Genomic DNA, 14,119 nt, shown 5'->3' with positions numbered 1-14,119 from the left:
ACGGCAAAGCATGCTGGGATACCTGTCAAAGGATGACTTGTATTCCCCTTTAGCTCTGTCTCAGCAAATCGAAAGCGCCTACACGGGTTTGCTTTGCTCCCAGTTGGGTCGCTCCTATTCATCATTTCTTTGGTTAGCTCAGCTGTCAATCAAACGTACATACTATGCTGATTGCAATGTTTCCACTATACCCTCCTACTTTGAGACGCGACGGAAGAAACGTTGGGCGTGGCAAACTGCGTCCAGCCCCGATTGGTTTAACCCCCTACCGTTCGGCCAGTGATTGGCTGAAGGTGTTACACGGGGCTTGGCCTCAGACCCGGAGCTTGCGGTCTCTTCCTGCTATCGGCGATACCGGGCCTCTGCAGCCGGTGATGTCGCGTGTGTCTATACCGTGACGATTGGCGTTGTTTCCACCATATCCTCCGTATATCGTCCGGACATTTTTATCTCCCGCGCTGGGCCGGTGCCGCTCCCCGTTAAGTGACCTGGACCAGGCGTGCGCCGTGTAACCCCCGTCCCTGGAACCAGCAATATTACTATATACTATATAGTATATTTATATTTATCCCAGTGAGCTGCAGTGCAGTGAGGTAATAACCGCTTCCCCCGCCTAGCATCCTCACTACACTACCTGTATCCTGCATGTTAGGCCCGTGACGTCACATCCTCGACATCAGTGATACTCTATGGTATTTTATAGAATCCCTTAATAGCGGGGATACTCGGTATATACCTCTTTATGCCTCGGTATAGCGGGGATACTCTGTCCCGGTGTCTTTATGCCTCGGTATGGCGGGGATACTCTGTCCCGGGGTCTTTATGCCTCTGTATAGCGGGGATACTCTGTCCCGGGGTCTTTATGCCTCTGTATAGCGGGGATACTCTGTCCCGGTGTCTTTATACCTCGGTATAGCGGGGATATTCTGTCCCGGTGTCTTTATACCTCGGTATAGTGGGGATACTCTGTCCCGGTGTCTTTATACCTCGGTATAGCGGGGATATTCTGTCCCGGTGTCTTTATACCTCAGTATAGCGGGGATACTCTGTCCCGGTGTCTTTATACCTCGGTATAGCGGGGATATTCTGTCCCGGTGTCTTTATACCTCGGTATAGCGGGGATACTCTGTCCCGGTGTCTTTATACCTCGGTATAGCGGGGGTACTCTGTCCCGGTGTCTTTATACCTCGGCATGGTGGGGATACTCTGTCCCGGTGTCTTTATACCTCGGTATGGCGGGGATGCTCTGTCCCGGTGTCTTTATACCTCGGTATGGCGGGGATACTCTGTCCCGGTGTCTTTATACCTCGGTATGGCGGGGATACTCTGTCCCGGTGTCTTTATACCTCGGTATAGCGGGGATATTCTGTCCCGGTGTCTTTATACCTCAGTATAGCGGGGATACTCTGTCCCGGTGTCTTTATACCTCGGTATAGCGGGGATATTCTGTCCCGGTGTCTTTATACCTCGGTATAGCGGGGATACTCTGTCCCGGTGTCTTTATACCTCGGTATAGCGGGGGTACTCTGTCCCGGTGTCTTTATACCTCGGCATGGTGGGGATACTCTGTCCCGGTGTCTTTATACCTCGGTATAGCGGGGATACTCTGTCCCGGTGTCTTTATACCTCGGTATAGCGGGGATACTCTGTCCCGGTGTCTTTATACCTCGGTATAGCGGGGATACTCTGTCCCGGTGTCTTTATACCTCGGTATGGCGGGGATACTCTGTCCCGGTGTCTTTATACCTCGGCATGGCGGGGATACTCTGTCCCGGTGTCTTTATACCTCGGTATAGCGGGGGTACTCTGTCCCGGTGTCTTTATATCTCGGTATAGCGGGGATATTCTGTCCCGGTGTCTTTATACCTCGGTATAGCGGGGATACTCTGTCCCGGTGTCTTTATACCTCGGCATGGTGGGGATACTCTGTCCCGGTGTCTTTATGCCTCGGTATGGCGGGGATGCTCTGTCCCGGTGTCTTTATATCTCGGTATAGCGGGGATACTCTGTCCCGGTGTCTTTATACCTCGGGATAGCGGGGGTACTCTGTCCCGGTGTCTTTATACCTCGGTATAGCGGGGGTACTCTGTCCCGGTGTCTTTATACCTCGGTATAGCGGGGGTACTCTGTCCCGGTGTCTTTATACCTCGGTATAGCGGGGTTACTCTGTCCGGGTGTCTTTATACCTCGGTATAGCGGGGATACTCTGTCCGGGTGTCTTTATACCTCGGTATAGCGGGGGTACTCTGTCCCGGTGTCTTTATACCTCGGTATAGCGGGGATACTCTGTCCGGGTGTCTTTATACCTCGGTATAGCGGGGATACTCTGTCCGGGTGTCTTTATACCTCGGTATAGCGGGGATACTCTGTCCGGGTGTCTTTATACCTCGGTATAGCGGGGATACTCTGTCCCGTTGTCTTTATACCTCGGTATAGCGGGGTTACTCTGTCCCGGTGTCTTTATACCTCGGTATGGCGGGGATACTCTGTCCCGGTGTCTTTATACCTCGGTATGGCGGGGTTACTCTGTCCCGGTGTCTTTATACCTCGGTATGGCGGGGTTACTCTGTCCCGGTGTCTTTATACCTCGGTATGGCGGGGATACTCTGTCCCGGTGTCTTTATACCTCGGTATAGCGGGGATACTCTGTCCCGGTGTCTTTATACCTCGGTATAGCGGGGATACTCTGTCCCGGTGTCTTTATACCTCGGTATGGCGGGGGTACTCTGTCCCGGTGTCTTTATACCTCGGTATGGCGGGGATACTCTGTCCCGGTGTCTTTATACCTCGGTATGGCGGGGGTACTCGGTACACTTTTACCTCACAACACTTTTCTTATGACCAACAGATTACTGAGGTCGCCATGGGAACGGAACTCCTGATGAATGATTTGGATAGCAAGTTCTGTGCCGATAACCTTCTGACCAGCGAGGACTGGGGTACGGTTATTACTATTACCAGTTACCAGGCGGTATTATTTGCCTCCGCTCCCTTCACACGCGCCATATAATTGGCGTAGGATGGGGCTGTTTTTAAGACATGGGGCATGTAGATCTGTCTGTTTCTGATTTTTCTATTTATTTAATTTGTAATACACATTTTTTATAACGCACCAAATCAATTATTTGTCTTATTTTATTTACATGTTTTTGATTAGTGATACGTAGTTGCATGAAGTGTATAATCGCCCGTACGTCCCTTTATCCTCAGACACCGGCCTGTACAGTTACCTGGACGAGACGGATGACAATGGGGAACTTTTTCCACCTGCTTTCAGCCATTATCCTCTGCATTTGGTGAGTTTACCTCTCCAGCCTGTGCTCCCATCCATGTACTTCCTGCCCTTTCTGACCTCCTTCCATCTCTTCGCAGTGCGACCGGCAGATGGATATCGAGCCGTACTCCACGTCATCCTCGTGGGACGACATCCGCAGCAAGGATTTGTCAGGTTTGTGCCTTGATTTCTGTTGTGGAGCGCACATCCAGTCAGTCTTCTTGCCTGGAGATATAGTAAGGGACCCGGCCCAAGGAGCTGAGGCTGATAGTTTAAAGTTTGGGACCTGATGTGCCAATCAGGGGGGACCTGCTTAAGGGACACCCCAGGAATCTTAAGCCCTTTAACGCATTTGATAGGTATATGGTTCTTTCAGCAGAATTCCCCCAAAGGTTGATTCGATTAGAGGATCGAGGGGAACCCTGCTGTATGTTACAATAACCCCCGTTACTTGTTATCAGTAAAGACACAGAATCTTCCACGCTGTTGCATGATATGGAGAGGTTCGGGTCGGAGGTTAAACCGCATCTTATCGGGCAAACTCATGCAGCTTCCTGTGGTTTCCGTGCTGGGTGCCGAGTGCAGCCCGTGCGTTATAAACACATAGGAACGTATACGTCGTATATACACTTTATATCCTGCAAGTATAATGGAAGAAGCCTCCTGGCAGATACCTCTGGAGTCGGGCAGATATCGACGCCCCGCAGCCTCTTAAACCTGGAATACAGGGTGCTCCAGCCGCAGAAACCTACAGCACAGCTGCACCCTGCTGATTCCCCCCGAATCCCTGCACGAATACTGATTCCCCCCGAATCCCTGCACGGATACTGATTCCCCCCGAATCCCTGCACGAATACTGATTCCCCCCGAATCCCTGCACGGATACTGATTCCCCCCGAATCCCTGCACGGATACTGATTCCCCCCGAATCCCTGCACAGATACTGATTCCCCCCGAATCCCTGCACGGATACTGATTCCCCCCGAATCCCTGCACGGATACTGATTCCCCCCGAATCCCTGCACGAATACCGATTCCCCACGTACCTGTGTATTTCACACTAAAGTTAGTTAATCTGAATTTAATCTGGTATTTGTGAGCATTACGTTAGCAGCTGTTGGTGCGATAATCCAGATGTGATGGGTGAGGGTGATGTAATGCACGATGTGGCCACAAGATGTCCCTCTCCACAACCCTCCCCGAAGAATAGCATTTACACAGAAAGCCGTAGCCCCTCCTGTCTGTCCGTCCTTCGGCCGCTGGCTGAGGATGTTGGGAATTGCAGTGCAGCAGGTTATTAAGCCTCCAGCTGGCCAACCTAGTGTTCACTTGTACAAATCTCCCACAAGATGTCATGTGAGGTCAAGTACCATGCGTCATCCGTTGCTATAAGTACAAATTTATGTTGAAATAAAAAGAATAACCCCTGTTTAGGAGGAATATGGAAATTAAATGATTTTAATCAGATTTACTGGTGGGGGGGATACAGGAGCACAAGGAGCTTCGGAAGGTGTCAGGGAACCTCATAGCATAAAATTGGAGGTGCTGTTCCACCTACTAACTTGTGTAACTAAATGCAGCATTAGACACCTCGCTCGTAGCACTGATGGATGCACAAGCGCTTCCCAGGAATCATGTTTAATCTTTAATCGTGTTAATTAAGGTAAAACCTAAATGTCATGTGACGTAAAAGCTCGCCCTGATACGTTGTTACTGTTGAAGCCGTAAAACTCTTCTTTATACGAGTTTCTTGTGTTCGTGTCATGAAACCTGCGGATCCGTGTAACGCGCTAGTGAGCGGAAACGCTTCTAAACGGACAAAATGTTTTTCTAGATCTTCTCGTGAAGGCAGAGCCGCTTTCCCCGTTCTCATCCTCGTCCTGCGACTCGTCGTCCTCCTGCGATGCCCTCTACACGGTGAGTACTGATCCTGTACCAGGGACCCCGGAGACAGTATAATTAATAATCACCCTGTAGGGCACACACTCCTGCGGATGGAAGACGGCACCGTCTCAGAGTTTTACTTGTTAACCTCCTACTTCTGTCTTCATCTCACAGAAGTCTCAAGGAGACTTGGCGGCCACGGTGAAGGTCGAGCTGCCTCCGTCCCCCCCGTGTCAGACGCAGGATGCCCCCCTCAACCCTTGCGGTGCTCTGCAAATAACTCTCCTCCCCGTCCCCACAGGGCCAGGTGAGTCTGGATGGTATGCTCTGCGTGTGCACGTTTCATTGTTTCTTGTTTTATAAAGGGTTTTGCTTCAGACAGAACTACCTCTGGGATAAAATACTTAAAGGGAAATGATGACCATTTTATTCATAGCATGAGAAATAAAAACATATTCCTTATCATACTGCCTGTGATAAATAATAGAATGACTCTGTCCTAATCACCCAGCTGGACATGCTGAGTAATGAAAGTCTATGTAGGAACGGAGCTCATTAATAACTGCCATAAAGTGGGCTCAGTGTGGTGTTTGATCACCCAAAGTATCGGCTTGTTATTGTTACAATCATTTATTACAATTATAAACGCTGTGGTTGACCAAACCTTTCCCCGCTGGCGTTTATTTTAGATTTGGTGGAATAAAGGTTGTTTTTGGTAAAGCGCCTCCGTCGGTGGATTTATTGTATTGAATCTTGGGAAGGGGCGATGACCGCAGGCAGCCGTCCTCATCCAGAATCGCGCGCTGTATGTTTATCCGCGGTAACCAAGAGACGCCGCGCATGCAGTCGTGTTACTAATTGTGTTTTTCCCCGTGGAGACCGAGGGTTACTATAACCGGTGCTTAAATATTTTAACCCCTTCAAGATCTGGATTACCTTTTACCTTTTTATTTCTTGCTTTGGGATCATGTGGGATCGCATAACTCTCTCCAGCTTCCCGCGGATGTGCGATCTCTCTGCTATGTACTAATCTTTCTCTCTCTCTCTCTCTCTCTCGGCTCCGTCAGGATGTCTCTCGAAGTCTAACGGTCTGGTGTCCAAGAAGCCGGCCCTGCAGCCCAGACCTGCCCCGGGGACTAAACCTCCTCCCAGCACAAGCAGCGCGTCCCACGCCATCATCCTGCACCCCGTTACGACGACCGCCGGAACGACGCCGGCGCTCACAGGTACGGCTCTCGATGGGGCCCCGGGGCGGTGCTCCGGCCCTCCAGGCACAAAGTGAGGCTTTAATTACTCTTCCGTTAATGAATTGGACATTAGTGAGGGATAACACACTGGTAACCGGTGGCGATTATTTTTTTCCCCTCCCCATTATGCATTCTTATTTTTTAAAATATTTTTACGTTTTTATTTTCCCTCGAAGCGTTAAAGAAGCGCTGGGACGCCGTATCCAGGAGCTGGATTATTTTTACAAACACATCTGTGTCCCAACGCGCTTCGTAACACGGAGTTTGTTATGATGCTTTCAGGGCTTCTGTTCTTTTGGACGGCTCGGTGGAAAGCAGAGTCAGAAGCGTTACGATTAGGGGCCCGGGCAGGCTTTACACTCATACGAGCCAATCTCCAGTCCCTCCAGCTTTTCTTTACTGCAACTCCCATCACTTCATTCCAGGTGCCACAGCCTGCGCTGAAAGGGACAGCGCATTAAAATTCACTCGATTCAGGAAAACACAAAGCGCGAAGCTTGGAGGATACAGACGATAGCGGCGGAATTAAACGCGGCCGCCAGCTATTGTCTTCCCGGCCCTGCTCTTCGAGCCGTTTCTTAAATGAAATTACCTTCCTCGGCTCTGGAAACGGCCTGCGAGATTATCCTCGAGAGGCTTTTTCTTGATTTTCACCGCCTGCCAAATGTTTCTTTCCACTTATAATAATAATAAAAAAAAAGGAACAAAAGAATTTTGTGCAAAAACACCGGAGAAAAGACCCGCGTGCGCTCCGCCAGAACCTGAGTTACACCATTAACTCTTTAATGCGTATGATGGCTGCGCGGCCTCTTTATGTTTTCGGGGGGGGGTTACAAATGCATGGGGTTTAGAACTGACTCTGAATATCCCCGCGGAGAGTTAATTGTCCGTGTGAATTGTTTTCTGGTCGGCCGAGCTCCGTACAGATCTCTGAAGAAAATTAAATGGGAACAATGTGTAATCTTCTTACAGAACAAAAGCAGACGCTGGAAGTTCTAGAACTAATAGAAATAATGTAAAATGAGTTCTAGAACTTGTAATAAAAACTTCTAAAGTTAGTATTTTTTTCACGGTGGTACCGTTTGCTATATACAGCTCGGACGGACCTTTTCTGTAAAGTGATCGTTCGGCCCGAGTTGTTACAGGTGTAGCTGCGGCTGATTTCTTCTGGGTCCCGCCAATATTCTTTTTCAGATTCGTGTAACTTTTGGGTATAATCTTTTTGTCTTTTTGTCTTTTTTTTTTTTCTCCAGCCTCCCCTCCTGTTCTGGTCTCCCAGCTCGTGCCGGTACCCAGCGCAGGATCTGCACCGTCTCCTGTTAAACCCGAGACCAAGACAATTATACCGGCGCCGAGTGCTGGTAAAACCAGCCGCCCCGAGGTGGACGTGAGTATTTCCTTTGCATTAGCATTTACGTTATATTATTCATTTGATGCAATATTTTATATCATAGACAATAGGTATTAGAGCGTATATGGATAACTGAGGTTCTCTGGGTCTGGAGGGTTAGCGGAGAAAAATAACTTTCCAGCTGAAGAAGAGACCTTTAAGGTCCCAAAAACTACTTGTTCTACATCTTCCCAATAAAAAAAGATATCGGCTTCCGTTCCATCTTCTCTTGGACCAATACGGCGATATCGGTTCTCCTTCTTTTGGCGCAATGATTAGTATGGCTGATAAATGAATGGCTGATGAAGTAATATTCATAATTATTTATTATGGAAGCAATATAAATATTACCGAGGCGTTCTAATGGCGCAGGAATTAAAGGAGCCAGATGCCGCAGAGGTTATGTGTTACAGAGGTGGCACAGGTAGGCTGTAGGGGTTCTAAGGGGGTGATTTAAGAACGTTTGGCAGATCCCTTGCTGTCTCGAGAGGGTTTGATAGTTATTTTCACGCGCGTCCATTTAAAAGGAATTAACTAATCCGTGTTTTACAGCCCAAGCTTTTAAAGAGACAGCAACGCATGATCAAAAACCGGGAGTCTGCCTGCCAGTCCCGCCGGAAGAAGAAAGAGTACGTGCTGGGACTGGAGGCGAGACTGCAGGAGACGGAGAGACAGCTGGAGCTGGCACGCCGGGAGAACCGGGAGCTCAGAGAGACCGTACAGAACTTAATGCGAGAGGTGAGTGCGAGAGGCTGCAGGATGCTCAAGTGGCCTCCGCCGAGGCCGATGGGACGTTCCTTTGGGGCGGATATTGTGGGTTTAATTCTTCTTTTCACCCCTTGTATCAGAACGCGTCCCTCCGGGTCTCCTCGGGCAGTCGGAAGGTGGTCTGCGTTATGGTGGCGCTTGTGTTCATCGCGTTTAACTTCGGACCTTCGAGGTGAGTCTCGGCCCAGTCGCTGAGGTGACCACTCGGTGCCGGCGAAGAAATAACCGTCTTTTCCTCCCTTAGCCTCACCCAAACCATACAGGAGGAGACCGCGAGAAGTCCGGAGATTTCCCATCGCGCTCGCCACTTATTAACCTATCAGAGCGGAGAAGAGCCCCGCGAGCCCCAAAGGCCAAAGATGTACCCGTTTCACACGACTACAACCGCGAGAAGCTCCTTCAGGTAACAGGCAGCTGATTCCTACATCTTTGTTTGATCGCCAAGACTTATTCTGGTTCTGGGAGCGTCTCTCGTGGGCTGTAACAGACCGTCTTTCTTCTAGTAACGCCACCGGCTCGCTGGCGAACGTGAAGCATCTCATGGTACGGGATCTGGATCAGCTCTTCCTCACCTCGGACTGCAGGCACTTCAATCGCACGGAGTCTTTGAGGTACGCCTCGTTATGTGTTCCAAGCTGCTTGAGGGGTGCTGATGTGTTTTGAAGCTGCGCTCCTTGTAACAGTAGAACCAGAACTACGAACCGTTACGGAAAAAGTCACGCATTGGAAACCGCTTTACCTTCCTTCAGTGGTTTAAAAGATCTCAGACTTATCCAGAGATCTCACTCCAGCTGAACAGTATGTTCTTCCATTAGCGGACAGCTCAAGCCAGACCCCCCCCCCCGCCGATACTCTGGTGTTTGCAGGCTGTAATTCCCAATAACAGGGCCCCTGCGTTATAACGCCGAGACACCACTTATGAAACGGACGCTTCACGGGGTGGCCACCGGGGGGCAGAGTTGCAGCAGGAAGTGCTAACTGCCTGGCTGTGCCTTCGGATCCACAGATGGGTTCTGCGTATAATTACACCGCAGTCCATCTTCGTCTGATATCCTGGCTTAGACGGCTCACCCAGTCCTTCTAACAGCGACAATCTCCGCAAGAACCTAAGACAGAGTTCTATCGCCCTCCGGGACAGTGGCTTCGTATCCCAGACTGTGTGTGTGTGTATACATATAATTTATATATATAAATCCCCCATAAAGCAAGTTCATCGACTATCAGATCAACAGCTGAAATTCTCTTCAACCAAGGTCTAGAATCTCCTTCTGCGCGTTTCTTAATGTTTTTGAGAAAGGTGTCGGGCCGGCTCGCTTCTTTCTTACGTGTCGGTCCTTTAGATAAGACCTTCCGCCTATAGAAGGGGTTGTCTTATGAGTTAAGATTTCGTCCTCTGGATAGAATCCATCCCTTACATCAGCGCTGATTGTCCAGCCTATGATCAAAGGGTTTATTAATAAGAGGGAAATCACCTGACCTCTGCGGACCTATTATATACATCCCGTACTAATGAGCTAGTATTTCCTCGTGTGTGTAAACGTGCCTCCGCTTGCTCGAGGAGACCTCTCTGTAAAGGTTAAAGCGGAATAACCGAGCTGGAGTTTTTTCTAACGCAGCCTCCTCTGGGAGGTCATCTGATTAAAGGCGAGAGATAAATGCTCCAGCATGCGTGTCCGGGTACTCGCTGGAAATCAGGACCACGTTTAATCAGATCCGTAGCCTCGCACGGCATCCGCAGCTCTTCGAGGGTCTGGGGACTTGGCCGGCGATACAAAGGAGAAAAATAGTAATGTTTAGAAAATGCTAATTTGTTATTTTTTGTTTAAAAAAAAACAAAAAAAAACAAAAGGGTGCATCTACCGCCTCATCCAGGAGACGCAGAACGCGCGGGGCTTACCAACTGCATCCGTGCTGAATTCTAATGACAAAAACAGGGGAAAAAACCTAGAGATCCAAACAAAAAAATCCCCGAAACTCCCGCGTCGCTGTTACATCAAAACAGGAAATACATTTTAGGTGTGTGTGTGTGTGATCCAGCTCCACAAATAAGGGTTTAAAAATTCAAAATGTAATTAGACCAGTAAAAACATGATAGACAAAAAAAGAGATGTGCTCAAGTGCATGCCATGATTAAGAACTGTTTGAAACGCGTTGGCGTATTTTTTCTCAATCACTTGAGCACATCTCTTTTTTTCTCTTGTCTATCATGTTTTTACTGGTCTAATTACATTTAGAATTTTTAAACCCTTATTTGTGGAGCTGGATCTTCTATCTACACTGTTATTTGGATTAACCGAGGATATGGCTCAGCCTTCTATCCCGTGCTCCCTGCAATTTGAAGCGTCTCTCCAAAACATATAAATGGTGAGCTGGAGTTATCTATGTTTTATGTGTGTATATATATTATATGATTATAATTACACACACACTATTTGTTTCTGCAAATATGCTTTACGATACAAGAATATATATATATATATATATATATTTTTTTTCTCCCGCAGGTTAGTTGATGAGCTCAGCCTTTGGGTCCGACGACATCAGAATGAAAGGAAGAGCGGGAAGCAGCCCCCCAAGAAGCACCGAAGAGCAAAGGTGGGCAACTTCGCCTCGAGGTAGACGAAAAGCTTTTAATGTATCCGGCAGATATAACGTGTTCCACTTTCCTCTCCCCTTCCAGAAGCCGTTCGTTAGGAAGACCGTGTCGCTTTCTGATCTGGTGCCTGCGCAGCCTTCCAGAATCACACACAGGTCGGTCGCATCCCTCTTCCCGCTGTGTTTTTTATTATTTGTTTCCGAATCATTCTTGAAATTGGGTTTCTTCCCCTCTTGGTGGCCGCGTCTCACTTTTTCTTTCTTTTAGGCTGCACAGCGCTCCGTTACAACTCTACGGCCCCCCGAAACCCAGCGACACCTTTCTCATGGACGCCATCGAGAGACGCGAGGATACTTTCTACGTGGTGTCGTTCCGCAGGGTCGGTGTTCTTCTCATCTCGTCTCTGCCTGCTTTCCCTCCAGACCGTAAACTCAACCTTGCGTTCGTTTCTTCGTTTTAGGATCATCTCCTCCTGCCTGCGATAAGTCACAACAAGACGTCCCGTCCCAAGATGTCCCTTGTGATGCCAGCCATGCCCGTGAACGGTGAGTGACCTCCAGAGCCGACACTCAATCCTCATAACTGCGTCTTTTGCTTCATTTATGGCGCCAACGTCCGCCGTATCGATCCCTGCTGGCGCTTGATCCGGAACGTGATCACTCGTCCCCGACAAATGACTTCTTCACCAAAGCTGAAGGTTATTGTCAAGGACAAACCCCCCCCACCAGGGGAGCCAGGAGTCTCTTAATGTTTTGTCAGAAGCCGGGACGCGGTTCGTTCCGCGCCTAATGAATCCATGAAGCTTCTAGAGCCGCGCATCCGGATGGGGAAGAAAAGGCAAAAAAAACCCCAGCATCAAATAATAATCTTAACGTAACGGCAGCGAGCGGAACGGTGGGAGGAATAGTTTTATTCCCCGGCGTGGGGAAGTTTGAATGCGTAGCCTGCTTGAGATCTCTGTCCCCGGGGATGTTTACAGCTCTCTGCGTCCAAGAATTATTTCTCGGATCGCGCCGGCCGTAAGGGTTTGTTGTTAAAAAATAAAAATACCATGGGAACCGCGGGGAGCGCCCTGGCCGGCAGAGAACGGCATAACCGCCGTGTCATACGGTTCACAGATTGAAATAAGAAATCTATACCTAATAAAAGCCATATATAGATAGACCAATAGGGAAAGGGTTCATAAGCTCCTGCTTTCTGGATCTGCATGGTTATTCCTCCCCATTGAGTTCTCTGCCCATGTTACGTTTCTGATTCATTAGTTCAGGCTTTGTTAAATATGAGGTCATCCAGCTGTCATGCGCGTTAAAACGATGCGCTTGATGGCTGAAGCGTCCCTTTAATGGTTTTTAAAAGCCCTGAATGCTCTGACAGAGACGTTTCCACGCTGGTGTTGGGTTATGATGTCATGTGACTGAGCTCATGATTTATCTCTTGCATGAAGTTTCACGTTAGATTGTGGGAACCCAGTTCCGGCCCCCAGATGCTTCCCCTGTTTATCGCGTTCGCTGTGTTTCATTTACATTCTGTGCCGTGCACGCGTGATCGTGTAACCAGACCTGTGGCGCTCTCCGGCTCAGAGAACCGATTCGCTGACCTGGAACTTTCATGCGGTTTCTGCGACCGGTCCGGAGGTCTTTGGTAAAAAGTCGCTCCCTTTCTGGCCAAGCGATGACTCCATTAGGGTTATGGGCCCTCGAGGACCCTCCGGAGCCGCGTGACGGCGCAGCAGATGTGCGAGAGGCCACCAGATCCTCGCTCCGCACTCCATCCAAGACTGCTTCCAATACTTCTTCGAGCCAAACTCGTACTGGGATGCGAGAGACCCCCCGGCCGTCGCACCTCAGCCCCCCCCCCGGCCTTTATTTACTGTATGTTTCATGAGAACCTTCTTCTCCGGGACTTGGTCGCTGGGATTGGAAGCTCCTCTGGGCACAGTCGGGAAGCTGATGTTCTTGGCTGCCTCTCGTGCAGACGCTTCTGCGCTCTCTCCCGCGGTTTGGACCTCCGTGGCGTGAATTCACTCACCTGAGAGTTTGTAGGAGAATAGATTCGCTGGCCCCGCTATGCCCGAGATGAGCCGCTAGCCGACTGGCTGATGCCGGAAGGGCCAAGCTGGCGCTTCATAATGCGTAGCGATGTCATGGATCTGACACGTTCATCTCACAGACCCGTTTCAGGTCCCAGCGTCTTCTCCCTGCCCGTCGCCCGCTCCGTTCACGGCCGCCCTTATAACCCCCGCGTTTTCTCTTTTCTTAATCGCTTTTGCTGATATTTTATGTATTTTATCAGTCGATTTAAGCCAAGAAATAACTTTTTCTTTCTCTCTCCCTCTGCAGACAGCGTGTATAACAATTCCCGAGGATACGAAACCATGATGCAGATAGATTGTGAAGTTATGGATACGCGGGTTATCCAGATCAAATCCTCCACCGTTCCACCATCTTTGAGAACGCCGCCGGCGCGACCTGCGCAGCAGGGGGCTCCCCGCGGGAACCTCTCCCTCTATCTTCAGGACCACGACCCGTCGGAAGACGGACAGAACTGAAGACCGAGGAGCCCGTGTGATGTAAACGCGCGTGTATAGCTGTATATATGATGTATTATATACATATTTTATTATACGATGCACATATAGTGTGTATATGTATTAGAATATAACGGGAGGAAAGCGTTTTAGGGGTAACGTGTCCATGCAGAAATACTTTTATTATTATGTGTAAATACTTTATGTATATAGGAGAGGTTACAGGTACATATGTGCACACAAGCGTCTGACACGCACACGGATATTCTGTGTGCAGAGACCCGGACATCGTCTTTCTGTGAATATATGTGTGTGTGTGTTATTTATATTATATATAAGTATGCACACGTATATACACAGCCCGACCCCGCGCGTTTGGGGTTATTATATATAATATATATATCTGTGTGTATACATATGTTTGTGTGCACAT

At 49.0% G+C, this 14,119-nt stretch overlaps 1 protein-coding gene across 1 annotated transcript; it reads left to right on the top strand.

Annotated features, from left to right (window-relative positions):
• Positions 1–2,859: 2,859 nt before the first annotated feature.
• ATF6B (activating transcription factor 6 beta) lies at positions 2,860–13,718 on the top strand. Its single transcript, XM_053473285.1, has 16 exons — positions 2,860–2,939; positions 3,211–3,296; positions 3,373–3,448; positions 5,109–5,191; positions 5,333–5,465; positions 6,226–6,384; positions 7,659–7,792; positions 8,348–8,533; positions 8,644–8,735; positions 8,808–8,966; positions 9,067–9,174; positions 11,068–11,158; positions 11,244–11,314; positions 11,427–11,538; positions 11,620–11,704; positions 13,499–13,718. Exons 1-16 carry the CDS (start codon positions 2,864–2,866, stop codon positions 13,705–13,707), a joined length of 1,860 nt encoding a protein of 619 aa, XP_053329260.1. The 5' UTR covers positions 2,860–2,863; the 3' UTR covers positions 13,708–13,718.
• The last annotated feature ends 401 nt before the right edge of the window (positions 13,719–14,119 follow it).

Source organism: Spea bombifrons, chromosome 8 (assembly GCF_027358695.1).
Source record: "Spea bombifrons isolate aSpeBom1 chromosome 8, aSpeBom1.2.pri, whole genome shotgun sequence".
In the NCBI taxonomy this organism is placed as follows: Eukaryota; Metazoa; Chordata; class Amphibia; order Anura; family Pelobatidae; genus Spea; species Spea bombifrons.
The sequence above is the reverse complement of the archived record's forward strand: the minus strand, read 5'-3'. Positions and strand labels throughout refer to the sequence as shown.

Coding starts and splice junctions, on each gene's coding strand:
- ATF6B (XM_053473285.1), top strand. CDS start 2,864: ATGGGAACGGAACTCCTGATGAATGATTTGGATAGCAAGTTCTGTGCC. Junction 5,192..5,332: donor CCTGCGATGCCCTCTACACG/GTGAGTACTGAT, acceptor TTCATCTCACAG/AAGTCTCAAGGAGACTTGGC. Junction 8,534..8,643: donor TACAGAACTTAATGCGAGAG/GTGAGTGCGAGA, acceptor CCCTTGTATCAG/AACGCGTCCCTCCGGGTCTC.